The sequence below is a fragment of the Cavia porcellus genome, unplaced genomic scaffold (genome assembly GCF_034190915.1).
Source record: "Cavia porcellus strain 051 isolate PalLab524CR breed Dunkin Hartley unplaced genomic scaffold, mCavPor4.1 scaffold_17, whole genome shotgun sequence".
Taxonomy (NCBI): Eukaryota; Metazoa; Chordata; class Mammalia; order Rodentia; family Caviidae; genus Cavia; species Cavia porcellus.
In genome coordinates, this window is record NW_026947500.1 from 44,193,153 (window position 1) to 44,207,197 (window position 14,045).

The following is a 14,045-nucleotide window of genomic DNA, read 5'->3' on the forward strand; positions in this document are numbered from 1 at the left end:
TTCCACCCAGAGGGCTGGGCTGGGATGTAGCCCAGTGCTAGAGCCCCTGGATCCCATAAACAAAACGTGGCTCCTGGCCGTGTGACGTGGAAGGCTAGGTTCCGGGTGCTGGCTGGAGCTAGTGCCCCTGATCTTAGAAGAAAAGGAGAGGTGTAAGGACAGGATACTAAGTTCCGGTGACTCCTGGTATCCAGCATTCATTTCACAACACTGCCCAGTCCAACACGATGACCTTGTAACTATCTTTGGTCATAAGATGTTTCTGTAAGACATAAAGATAATGCTAGCTAATAGGTTTTATTTTATTTTATTTTTGTGAGATAAGGTTTCGTTGTTTAGTTCAGGCTGGCCTTGTTCTGGTGGCAATCCTTCTGCCTCAGCCTCCTGAGTGCTGGGATGACAGGTGCGTGCCACTATGTCCAGCTGTTTAGTTTTTTGTGTGTGTGTGTGTGTGGAAAAATAGTAGCTGTTGATTTGTCTTTAAAATTGGGTAACATCTTTTTTTCTGCTTGGAAAAACTCCGAATTCTGAGAACCACGCTGATAAAATGGATCTTTCTCACAGTGCCCTCTGCAGGGGCAGGTCTTGCTGACACCTTCTAATAAAGCGAATTTGGGTAATAACAGTGATCATGAAGAGCCTTGCAGACAGCGGGGTGGGGGGCAGTCATGGAGCTGGAGTTCCTCCTGGTACCGTTTGGGAAGACCCCGGTGGGCTGTTGTGCAGCCTTGAACGCCCTGCTGTGCAGGCGGACCCCGCCTCCTCCGGTACCTGAAGCCGAGCTGTGGAAACCCACAGGCTCCATGCTGTGGAGCAGAGCTCACCGGAGCAGGGGACAGAAGGAAGGCGACGCACTGTGGTCTTCTCCGCACTCAGGATGCAGGCTGACAGCAGGTGTGGCCTCTCCCCTGGGCCTCTTCCACTCCGCCTGCAAGTGGCGCTCTGCCCTGCAGGGTCTGACCTCTTAGATGGGACAACCTCGTACACACAGTCACTGCCCAGTAGGACCTCAGCGCATGCACACTGCGGGGCACAGTTTAGCTCATAAATCGGTGAACAGGATTTCATTCAGCCTCCAGAACTGACTCCCACGCCGAGGCTGTGAAGCTGACCCACCTGGCTTGTCACCCTGTTTGTCCTCAGCGGCAGAATGAGGATTTGGGAAGCCTCAGTTTCTGCTGTTGGATCCAGGAGGCAGTGTACTGGCCTGTCATCGTAGGATCCAGAAGCCGTCAACACAACCACCAATACCACCACTACCATCTTGGGCCTGAAGCACAGCTGAAGCTCCAGCCATCATATCCATATTCCAGTAACAGGAAGGATGGCAGTGTTCCAGGCAGAGCTTTGCCCTTCATGCTCAACTTCCGGGAAACACTGCAGGGGTTCAGCTTACAATCCTCACATTCTATTGGCTGCATCTTAATCACGTGGCTCCCTGTAGCTGCAAGGGAGGCTGGGAAGTGGAGTCTTTGTTCTCTAGTGGAAAGACTGGAAATATGTGTAAGAGAAAGAGAAGGGGATGGAAGGGCACGATTATAGCTCAGTGGCACAGCGCCTGGATGGCAGGCGTGAGGTAGTGAATTCGATTCCCCAGAACACCCCCCCCCCCAAAAAAAAAAAGTATTTTGGGGGCCACCAGCAGTCTCTGCAAACAGAGGATCAGAAGGGCTTAGTACTGTATCAGGAGAGAGCAGCCGACAGGGGCTTGGGTCTCCTCCAGAGCTGGTGGGGGTCTGTTTTGTCCTAGCGTTTCTGAGGTGCGTGGGAGATGCAGATGGGAAGGGGAGCAGGAAGCTGTCGCCGCGTCCGGCTCACAGGTCGGTGCCTCACCCTCGCCTCTCTCCGCAGCCCTCGCTTCCTCTCAGAGCTCCCCAGCAACCACAACAGAGACGACTTCCTTGCGGGGCAGCCCAGGGACCTTTGACAACATCACCAGCCTGGGGCCAGCTGGTGACCTCGGGGCCACTTGGCCCACCTCCAGTGGCCCCGGGTCCTGGACCACTGGTCCTGCCACGCCCACAGCAACGACACAGGGCGGCTTCCAGGAGACCTCGCCCGAGGCAGGAGGTCCAGGTAAGCAGTGAAACTCCCCATCGCCCACTGCGATGCTCCTTAAGGGAAAGCTGCTCAATTTATAGCTGTCATGACTTCCAAATATTTTTTTTTTTTTTCAATTTTTTTTTGTCTTTTTCTCTTTTTATTGGTACCGGGGATCGAACTCACGACTGCCTGCTTGCAAGGCAGGTGCTTATGCTGCTGAGCTAAATCCCCAGCCCCAAATATTGTTTTAGTTGCCTGAAAACCTGAAACATTTTTCATAAGGATAATTAGTATTCAAAATATAAATTAAAGAGAAACCACATGTAAGCTGTCAGTCAGGAATAGTCTCTGGTACCTTTTATCTGGACCTGATGGTGCATGCTTGTAATCCCTGTGCTGTGGGAGGCTGAGGCAGGAGGAGGTTAAGTTGGAGTCCAGCCAGGCAACTTTACAACTTAGTGAGACTCTGTCTCAAACAAACAAACAAACAAAATCACTGATAATTTTTAATGCATGCTATTTTATTATTTGAAGGTGCATGTCTAGGTTTTTTTCGTGTACAAACATTGAGGTCATTCGTGCATGTGTTTTTGCAATCTATTTTCTTCTCATTGCCTCATTTAACCTATTTTTCTTTGCCAATGTGAATATTTTTACAGCAGAACTTTAACCCCTGTCTGAATCATGATAGACAGATTATAAGGGTCCGGGTGCTAAAGCGCCTGCTGTGTTTTGCAGATAAAGTTTTATTGGAGCATAGCCACGCTTGCTTGTCTACTATCTGCAGCTTGTTCACAATAGAATTGAGTAAGAACACTCAAGAATTTATGGCTTGTAAAGCCAGAAATATTTGTCCAAAAAAAGTTTTCAGACCCTGGGCTAGACCAACGGTTCTCAAAGCATGGTCCAGGGATCTCTGGATATCTCTTATTTTCTTTTGAGGATTCTGAGAGGTATTATTATCTCAGTAGCCTTGAAATGTTCCTTATTTCCTCCTGATTGACACTGTGATGACTAATAAATGCATATTTGTATGTTTTTGGTGTTTCAAAAATTTTCCTTGTTTATTTGTAATGCAGTAAATAATCAACAAACATAACTTACACAAGCAAAACTTCTCTGAGATCCTTGATTTTTTTTTTTGGTACCGGGGATCAAACTCAGGACCTTGTGTTTGCCAGGCAGGTGGTTTTGCTGCTGAGCTATATTCCTGGTCCCTTCATGATTTTATAAGAGGACAAAGGTGTCCCAAGACACAAAAATTTAAAACTCTGAATGACTTGTTGAATCATTTAACCTCTCCAATGAGGGGGCAGGTAGATTACTTTTATAATTTTTCATAAACAATTTTGCGATGCAGTTGTTTTGTTAGTTCTACGACAGTAATATCAGAATAATCACTGAAATATTGCTAGGGTATACAAGAAAATGGTAGGAGTTCCTCGTGCAATAATGTTCATTGTTGGTTTTTAAACGCGTGGTCCCGAGCTTAGCGCGCCTCCTAGTGGCGGAGGGTCCACACCGGGACTGAGTTGGCTGCCGCCACCTTTGGCTTCTTGGGCTTGCTGGTGGAGGCTGTAGGACAATAAAAGCCGTGCGCAGAGACTGTGGGGCCTTGCTCCTCCACCCGGGCAGACCTCAATGTGCGCTCGCTATTGTCAGGGAAAGAGACAAAAGAAAGTGCTGGTGACTGACTGCAAGAGCTGGGGACCGTGAGCTCTCTGCCAAGAATCCAAAATGCTCCCTTTAGAGAAATAAGCTGGTGAGCGTCAGGACAGCAGCCAGGGGCGCACTCCAGGTGATGGTTAGGGCAGGAAGTGACCTGAATGAGGACTTTTTCTTCTCTTTTGAGACAGGGTCTTCCAATACAGTTCAGGCTGGCCTTGAGTTCACTTTATAGCCCGGGCTGGTCTTGAACTTGCAACGATCCTCCTGCCTCAGCCTCCAGAGTGCTGGGATTACAGGCATGTGCCACCATACCTGGCTCTGGAAATGAAAACCTTGACAGAGACATTGAAATAGGAAAAGCAAAAACCATACAGAAACCCTGGGGCTGGGAAATGAGGGTTCCAGGGCTCTTGCCTCTCCTGTGATCTGTGCTCATGCCAAGATGATGTTCCTGTGCAGACTTTATTCTCTTGGATTCAGTTCCAGGCTGATTGAGAATAAGGACCATAACACCTGTCTTTTATTCTCTTTCTGGTTGCTGCTCCTCAATCTTGAATTTAATTAAGAGATGTCCATTTGTAGGTTTACTGCCAGCAACCCCAATGCCTTCCATTGGTTTAATATTCTTTGTTGTTATTATTGTTTTTCTGGTTGGTTTTTGAGACAGGATCTCACTATGTAGTCCAGGCTAACCTTGAACTTGAAGCATCCTGCCTCAGCCTCCTCCGTGCTGAGGTTATAGATGTATCCCACCATGCCTGGCTGGTTTAAGATCTTACACATCTGCAGTTTTACAGGTGATAAAACTGTAGTTCTCAAAGATGAGAGACTTTGGGTACTGTTACAAGACCAGTGACTACCAGGTTTGGAGTCTGAATCTAGATTTAAAAATATCCAAGCTGGACCTGGTGGTGCATACCTCGAGGAAGCTGAGGCAGGAGGATTGCAAGTTTGAGACCATCCTGGGCAACTTTAGAAAAAGTGTGGGATGTATTTCAGTGCAAAGGCCCTGGGTTTAATCACCACCACTGCCAAAACCAAACCAAACCTAGCGACCTTGTTTATCACACCACAGAGACTTGATAACACTCCTTTATGTGTGTGGTGGTGTATTAGGGGAACTTGGGATGCAGTGGAGAGCTGAACTCTGAGAGGTTATAAGGGTCAAGTCCAGATCACCTGCTCATGAGTGGAACAGGCTTTTGGGGCACACTTGGGTTCCTGGAACATCTTTGTCTTCCTGTGGGTGTAAAGTTATTTCTGGAAAGTGGACATACAGAGCAGATTTTCCAATTCCATTTAGGTTTTTTCAATGTGATTTTTCATTTTTTCTTAAAAACATTTGAATAACACCCGCAGCTGTGAAAAACCTTGAAGTGCTTTCCGTCGGTCCAACCAGTGTGGTCCTAAGTTGGAAACATGAAGACCAAGCCACTTCTGCGTTCTGGTACAGCATAAAGGATGAGACAAGCAGAGAATGGGTCACTCAGCCAGTGCAGCAAACACAGTACAACATCACAGGCTTGAGTCCGGCGACACCATATAGGTTCTCTGTATCTCTAGGAAGGAACAAGACCTTGGCAGAGGCCGCTTTCATCAATGTCACAACGGGTAAGATGATCGGCTCACAGCCATGGTCACAGACCATTTCTTATTATCCTGTACCCTAGAGCCTTGTCCATCCTGTTCCCTGTTGGATCACGGCACCTGATCCTTTAGTGTTGTTTTTGAGACAAGGTCTTGCTATGTAGCCCAGTCTGGCCTTGAACTCCCGATGATGCTCTGGCCTCAGCCTCTCAGGTGCTGAGATGAAGGGTGTGTGCTACCAATCCCAGCTAGAAGTTTCCCCTGGCTTTATTTTTAAAATCTTTTGGTTTGTTACCGGTGGTTCACACCTGATCTTCTGCAGGGCCCTGGTGTGAGGCCTCCTTAGAAGGGTGATGACGTCTGTAATTCCTAGTCTTCTCAGCTCCTTGGGAAACTGAGGCTGTGTCTGTTTTCCCTGAAACTCTTGTTGGGCATGGGAGCTTGGTGTGCTTTATAGGAAAGTGTGTGTTTCAAGTGGGGTGTGGCCCCGTGATGTTTGGACTTTTAATGGAGACCAGACAACTTAGGTCGTGGTGTAGCTTAGATATCAGTTCCCTCAGTCTCCTCTGAGAGCTGCCAATATAGCTTTTTAAAATTTTATAGATTGAAAGGAACTAAAAATTAAAAACTAGTGCCCAACAGATGAGCTGTTCTTTCTAAAGCAAGAGGAAAATAGAGGCCCTCTGTAAGCTTCCTGGGTGGTGGTGTGGATGTGTGAGTGTGTGAGTGTGCATGCGTGTGTGTGATGTGAATGCACGTGGCCTTCCTGGCTGGCGAAGGCCACAGAAGCCCAGCCCTGGATCCCATGGTTTGAAGTGAGCTAAGTCCCACAGATACCCCTTTGAGACCACTGAGTTTTGACATTCGTTTTTCTATAGCTTGGAAATTATTTTGTTAGAATATTTCTCTGAAGCCAACAAATAAAACAGCAACAACACAATATGAGACCTGGTGATGTAGCTGTAGTGGTAGAGCGTTTGCTTGGCATGTGAGAGTCCTCGGCACTGCCAAACCAAACCAAACCACACCACACCATGTAAGACATCCACAGGCCTTCATGCAGAAATCTCGCATCAGAGATATGTGATCTGGGAAATCAAGCGGATGCCTTTGTTTCTGGGTTGGGTGGTGCTGAAGTTTTCCTGTTCAGTCTCCCATACCTCAAACAGGGCTGTGTCCATCTGTCATCTCTTTGTCTCTCTGTCTCTGTCACTGACATCCCCTGTGCTTCCTGTTTTGGGGCCAGCGGTTGGGGCTGTGGTCTCTGCTGCCAGCAGTGCTGTGTTTTCCTGAGCATGCTGCAGCCTCTCTGGTCCTCTCTCCTGAGTGTACTTTTAGCTGAAGTGTTTTGATTTATGTCACAACAGCCAGAGGAGGTGACAGCCAGGGCACAGCATGGTGGGGAATTTTGCCTTGGGCTGGATCATGGGGACAGACACCTCGGAGGCTGGGCCTTGGTCTGTAAAATGCTCCTGTGACCTGGTCTTGAAGGGAGACCTGGGGGCCTGGCAGAGAGGGATTCCTTGTACTGCTCCACTGCCCAAGTCTGATGTAGATGTGATTAAAGGCCGCTGTCTAAGGGGACATTTTAAAGCAGAGTTGAAGTCACAGTCAGGGATCATCTTAAAGGACAGTATAGACCTTGACTGATTTTGGTCTTAGGGTTTATTCCTTCTGCTTTACTCTGTGTTCCTCAAGCTGCGAATGGTGGCGACACGGTGGACTTAGATAAAAGGATCGTTTCCAGCTGGACACACAGAATTGGGCTGATTTAACTGGAACAGCTACTGAGCTTGAGAGTATCCCCCTGTGTTTATCCACAGAGCCTCTTCCGGTGTCTGGTCTGAGCGTGGCCTTCATGGGGGAGACACAGGTTGTCCTTATCTGGGGCAGTGACAATGGCACCGCGTCCTGCAGGCTGTTTCTTGAAAGTCACGAGATGCGGATCAACATTTCAGACCTGAAGCCTAGGTTTCGGCAAGTCCTTCTTCGTCCACAACCCAGCAAGACACAGAGTGAAAGGAGCTCAGGTGAGCTATGAAATTTGATTTCCTCTCACTTAATAGTTGTAAAAGATATCGTTTCTATGTTGTGCAGGGTTTAAGAATTGGTGGAAGGCTTCCCCTCCAGGATAGTTAGGTCCTGCACTCCTTTCCAGAAGGAGGGGAGCGTCTTATTTTACTGGTGAAGGTGCTGGGGCTCAGGAGGGTATTGAGCACCTGGGTACCCTGGGAAGCAGATGGGCCCTGGAGCTTTTGATTTTCCAGCTGGGCGCATAGCTGGGAGCCCAGGGAGGAACTCATCTCATCCCTGAAGACCAGGGTTGCTCAACAGCACCCACAGTGGGCGCTGTGCAGCTTTTGTAGAGGACACAGACTAGGTCCCTATTTCATGCTGGAGGAAACAGAGGCACTGGGCAGGGTTGAGGTTCTTGACTGTAAGTGGCAGATGGGAGCTGGACTTCAGAGGACTTAAACTAAAAGAGCAGTGCATGGCACATGCATACTTCTCTGCTGCAGGCGCTGTGGTCTTAGAGACAGAGATGGGGCGATTCTCAGCCTTTCTCCAGCTTCTTTCTGTGTATTGGCTTCTTCCACGCAGTTCAGGGAGAAGTGGCCTCTGGTCCCTCACATATCACACCCATTACTTCCCTGCTGTCTGCTGCGTGATGCAGGGGATGCTGGCTCTGAGTCAGGGAACTCCCTGGGAGACCCTGTTGGGATGCAAGAAGATCACCTCCCAAGGAAGGGAAAATGGTCCAGCCTGGGTGGAGTGATGCACATCTGTCAGCCCTGCCCTCAGGAGGCAGAAGCAGGAGGATCACTGTGAGTTTCAGGTCACATAGTGAGATCCTCTCAAAAAAAGAGTCCAAACTGCAGAGCCCAGAGAGGCACAGGATGCCTGAGGTGTTCCTGGAATTGCAGCACAAAGTGAAATACTGGGACTATTTCAAGGGACCAGATCGCTGTCTAGGGGCGGCAGGGAACAGGCATTTACAGAGTGCTGACCATGAGATGTGTCATCGCATGGGATGTGGGCGCTGAAAAGAGAATGTGTTTTGTGAGTGCAGCTAATGTCCTTGCCTCCTGCCCTGGACACAGATGCTGGTGGTACAGTGAGCAGCACTTCGGAGAGCCCGGGCTTGGGTTGGATCTGGAAACCTCTTGAAAATGCAGGCCCAGCCCTTGGCCAGGAGAACCAAGACACAGAAGTTCTGATCAGCGGGTTAAAGACAAATGTGCAGTACAAAGCCACTGTTTACCCTCGGGCGGCAGACGGCACAGAGGGATGGCCCAGCAGCTTGGAGTTCAGAACAAGTATGTGAATGGCCCTGCTGCAATGGCCTCAGTCAGCCATGGGCACAGGTTGTGTCTCTTGTGATTCTGTATCTGAGTTATCATTTGCTTAGCAGCCAGCTCTGTTGTGGGGAGAGATTTTGGATGGCACTGACCTGGGGAGCTTCTTCCTGCTTCAAGGCTGTGGCTCAGAGACACATCAGGCTGTTGCCTCCTGCCCGTCACCCCTGTCTCTGCAAGGAGCCAGAGAGACAGCTGGCGCAGCATCTGATCACTGGCTAATGTTTCTCTGCTTGAGATAAGAAAATGAGCCTTCCTTTTCAGCCTACGCTGGAAATGCATGCTTGTCTTTCTGTTGAAATCTTTGCTGTCACACTCTGGGCTTATTTCTAGCTATGACTCAGTCTCCCACTCTCGGAACCCACCAGTATTTGGAGGTGTCTCAGTCACTGTCCTGTTGCTGGGATCCAATACATAGCACCCACAGCTTAGGCGAGGAGAGGTTGATTTTGGCTCACAGTTTTGGTCCATGGCTGGCTGGCTCCAAAGCAGTTAGGGTTGGCAGGCAGTGCCCAACCCATGGCAGCCGGAAGCAGAGAGAGGAGGAAGGGCTGGGACAAGAATGCACACCCAGGGTCACATCCAGGGTCCACCTCCAGCCAGAGCCCCTTCTGTTGGCGCATCCAGCTGTGAACTCACTGGTAAGTGTAGCACCCCACGATCCCATTGCACTCCACACACAGGAGACTTCTGGGGGAACACTTCAGGTTCAAACCATAACCAGAAGCTAACAATGAGAGGTTAAAGAAACCCATGGTTCCTGCTCCAAGGAGCCTGCCACATGGGCAGGGGGTGGAGAAGCAGTCAGGCCCCGTGAGCTCAGGGACACATGTCTCAGTGTCACCACCCTGGGGGATTGGTGACAGGCAATGTGAACAGACCGGGGTCATCTTACTCAGCCAACTGCAGCACTGAGACTTGAGGCTGGTAGAGGTAGGCCCTCAGGAGATGCCAGAGGGCTGGGCCACACTCATCTGGTGACAGTCTTGCGTTCAGAGTCCCTAGAGGGATGGTGTGTCACACGCCTGTTCACCTGGTGGCTGTGCTGGGAGAGGGAGGTGCTGTCCTAGCAGCTGTGGGTGACAGCAGTTCCTCCCGCCCCGCCGTTTACAAGCATTGTAGCAGGCTGAGGCAGGAGGATCGAAGGTTTGCCCTCAGCTTAGGCAACTTAGTCATTTAGTGAGGCTCTGTCTCAAAATAGATAAAAAGGGGCTGGAGATGTAGCTCAGTGCAAAGGGCCTGGCTTCAATCCCCAGGACCACAACACCCATCCCAATTCAACCCAGTTCAAACAAAAATCCCCAGACAGGCCCACACCAGGAGGGCAGCCTAGGTTCCAGGCCCTGGACGCTGAAGCCTGGAACTAGGAAGAGGGAATGTAGGATACGGAGGGCAGAGATTTGGTGATGCCTTGAGGACCCCGGTTGTTAACTCCAGAGGGCTAGATTGATTGATTGATTGATTTTTGACTGAAGGAAATTCTTCATTTATTTTTTTGGTTTTCTTGTTTTTATTTATTTATTGTCATCCCCCAATCATTCACCCAGAGCACAACACTTCTGCATTCAGTTGTTTGGACAATACCTGCATACATTTTTCTCTTCAGTGAACTCAGGGAAATCAATAATATTTTTATATGCCTATATACATGTACATATGGTGTTTCAGCTTCTTACACTAGTGAGACAATATGATGTGTGCACATATGTGTTTGATTTATTTCACTTATGAATATGGTTTCAAGTTACATCCATTTACCTATAAAAATCTATACATCTTTTTTATCTGTTCCTCAGTCAGTGGGCATTTAGGTGGTTACCAAGATCTGGCTATTACAAATTGTGCAGCTATAAATAGGTGTGCACACATATCGCTGTGGTATGATGTGTTTTATTCTTTTGGGAAAATACCCAGAGAGGGATCGAATGGGACCCGAGAGCTGGGTTTAATTTCTGGAGTGATGTTGTGTGGGTGCTTTGAGAATTACTTCTCCTTCACCGTTATGAGAAATGAGAGGAACGGAGCTTAGCATACCTGCAGATGGTTCCAAGCCAGGCTGGAGACCTAGGCAGGAAGTGGGTGATGGTCATATCTTCTGGAGGGAACAACAGCTTTCCTAGTGGCCAAATTGCAGGAAAGTCTGCTTGTGTCTCTTTCCTTCTTTCCTCTCCTCTTGGTTATACTCATGCTGTAGCAGAGACTGCTCAGTGGCCTCACCAACCGCAGGGTGACAGGTGGCATTGGATTCAGAGGGCTTGGTTTCCAGAGAGGAGGTTTGAGGAGGAGGAGGAAGGGCTGCTCCATGGGGCTGTGGGCTCTGGAAAGTCACCACTGGCTGACAGGGTGATTGGGGCTGACGTCCAACCTGGGTCCTCCTCTTCTGTCAGGCCCTGGCTGGATCCCTCCAGAGGAAGGTTCTGGAATGTTCCTCACAGGCTCATGTGTGAGCACTTGCTCCCCACTGCTGCCGTGTTCAGAGGTGGGGAAGTGATTGGGTCATGAGGGCTCTGACCTCATCAGTGATTAAATCATTGATGAGTCAATATATGAATTAATGAATGGATTCATTCATTGATGGTTCACACTTCGTTAGCCCATGTTGGGAAGCAGTGGGAACTTAAGAGGTGCACCCAGCTGAAGGGAGTGAGGCCTTCAGGCAGTGGCCCTGGGTGTTTTTTTGTGGGGGGGTGCTGGGAATTGAACCCAGGGCCTTGTGCATGCACATGCCACTGAGTCACATCCCCAGCCCTTAGGGGCTATATTTTGTTCCTGGCCCTCCTTCCCTCCCTCTGCTCCTTGACCTCCAGGAGGTGAGCAACTTTCCTCTGTTACTTCCTTCCATTTTTACACAGGCCCAAGGATGATGGAGCCAACCATGAACCAAAACCTCTGAAACTGTGAGCGAGAGTTGATTTTCTCAGGCATTTTGTCACAGCAGTGACACACTGACTGACACAGGCTCTCTCCTTGATTTGCTAAAGAGGGTCCTGTAGGTTAGTGTGGGCCTGGGGTTCTTGCTTTTTAAAGCAATTTAAATAAAAGGGAAGAAGTAATGACTGTCTCTCAGGCTCTTTGTGGTCAAAATACATACATATCCTGGTTTGTGCTTTAGTAGTTTAACATTTCATAAATAATTTATGAAGGATAATTTCTGTGTGTGTGTGTGTGTGTGTGTGTGTGTGTGTGTGAGAGAGAGAGAGAGAGAGAGAGAGAGAGAGAGAGAGAGAGGAGCATGGCTTAGTTTAGTTTCGACTGTTGTAACAAGTTACCACACCCAGGGCACCTTACACAATAAGCACTTACTGCTCACAGTTCTGGAGGCTGGAAGGGTGAGATTGGGGTGCTGGTAAGGTTGGGTTCTGGTTATGGGGCCTGGGCCTTCTTCTGGGCTCTGAGCTCTGTGTCCTCACGTGATGAGAGAGATGAGAAAGGGGTTTCTTGGACCTCGGGTCATTGCTGTCATCTCATCCATGGGGCTCTGCCCTCATGACTACTAAGGGTCATAATTACTTTCAAATACCAGACACCCAAGCTGAAGGGGGAAGGGTTGATTTGGCTCAGTTCATAGTAGGCTGGCTCCAAGCCAGGGAGGCGCGGCAGAGGGGCATTGCAGAAGCAAAACAGTTCATGGGAGACAGAAGGCAGGAAAAGCAGGCAAGCAAGGCCAGACGACAAGACTCTTTCTGACCCTTACATCTTACGCAGGCTACTCTCACACCCTTAGTCCCAGCGCCAGGGATCCTAGCACTGCAGCATGAATCAAACAGCATCACACACCTTAGATCCAGCCACCTCTGAAAAGCCCCACCTAGGGCCGCATGAAGCTTTGGGGGGCCTTAGACACAGCCACAATGCCCAGTGAGGGTGGGGCCTGTGGAGGACACCTGACCTGGAGCAGAGGTGACGGATTGGAGACACAGAGCGCTCTTAATTTCCTGACCTCAGTGCTGCTTGTGTCACGCAGTGGCACCTGCCCCTAGGCCACGTGGCCACGTGGTTCTAGTGATGCCACACTAGGAGCTCAGAGCAGGGGGAGGGCAGGTGGTGAGTTGTATCCTTGCATGACCTTGGCTTCAGGGAGGGACTTTCACCCCATTTGTGAAAACACAGTTGGCCTGGGAACCCAGGTGCACCCTGTCCAGTCTGTGACCTTTGATTCATCATGGAAGAGCAGTGCTCACTCTCGGGCACACGTGCTGGGACTTTTCTGAGTCACCACTCCCAGGGTAGGGTAAACAACGAGGCCTGGTTTAATGGTGAAGGGGAAGAGCAGTCGCTGAGGGTGCTTTTTAAGCTCACTGGCATGCGTTCATGGCTACTCCCTGCCCCTTCTGCCAGGCGGTATCGGGACTCTTCACCCACTGTTGTGTGTCTTCACAGATTCCGAGCAGGTGATTGACATCAAACCTGTGAACGTCAGTGCCACGAGCCTCAGCCTGACCTGGACAGTGAGACACAACGGGTCGTCCTCTGCCTATACCTATGAGATCCACGTGGCTGGGCACGATAAGTCCCTCACCCTTAGTGTCAATGAGACTTACGCCAACATCAGTGGCCTCCGCTCGAGCACCCTGTACAACATCACAGTGCGTCCTTTCCTGGGAGAAGTGGAGGGCACACCAGGTTTCCTCCAGGTGTACACTTGTGAGTTTGCCCTCTGGGTCATTCCTTCCCATCCTGTGTGGCAGGCCCATGGGTCCCCAGGGACTCTTACCCCGAAGCACAGAAGGCAGAGTAACAGCTGTCACTGCTCGGGCCTGGCGCTCGCTGCTTTCTCTGCACTGTCCTATTGGATGCTCCCAGCATCCCTGTGACATGGGTGGCATTGCCCTCAACCTTTGGGTATAGAAGCCAAGGCCAAGGCAGGGGATGTAGGCAGGTGTCACACCTGGTGGGCAGCAGAGGTGAGGTGAAACCTTCGCTCTGTAGTAGAGACCTGGGTGAATTGAGACGGAGAAAAGGAGAACTCAGGTGCTCTGGTCCTGGTGTCCCTGGCATGCTGACACAGGAAGGAAGTGTGTGTCTCATCTTTTGATTGCTTAAATGTCCTGTAAAGGTGAGACGATAGGCTAGGCAACAGGTAATCCACTTCCTGCTGTGAAATAAAGCAGTAACAGTACATGGGCCATGGCAGCATAGCAGCGTGGACTCTAGCGGTGCCCTGTGCTTTATGTGTATTGCAGTGGTCTTTGTAGTGGGTGTTGAACTCCTGTTACAGATGAGAAAACTTCACCCCAGCACAGCGGAACAGCTGACCCAAGTCCATTGAGCTAGCAGGTGCTGCACAGGGGCTGGAACCCAGGAGAGCTTGATGCAGGGCCCAGGGTTCATCCTGCAAAAACGTCTCACGCAGGAGCCTGGGGCATCCCAGCCAACACATACGTCGTGCCT

At 49.8% G+C, this 14,045-nt stretch overlaps 1 protein-coding gene across 1 annotated transcript in view; it reads left to right on the plus strand.

The window, feature by feature from the left end:
• The window catches only part of Ptprj (protein tyrosine phosphatase receptor type J), a 104,371-nt gene that overhangs the window by 62,160 nt on the left and 28,166 nt on the right, over nt 1-14,045 (plus strand). The window contains exons 3-7 of the mRNA XM_063227950.1: nt 1,852-2,076; nt 5,071-5,322; nt 7,122-7,328; nt 8,400-8,615; nt 13,035-13,298. Of these exons, the coding sequence (XP_063084020.1) occupies nt 1,852-2,076; nt 5,071-5,322; nt 7,122-7,328; nt 8,400-8,615; nt 13,035-13,298 (1,164 nt within the window). The remainder of the gene's footprint in view (nt 1-1,851; nt 2,077-5,070; nt 5,323-7,121; nt 7,329-8,399; nt 8,616-13,034; nt 13,299-14,045) is intronic.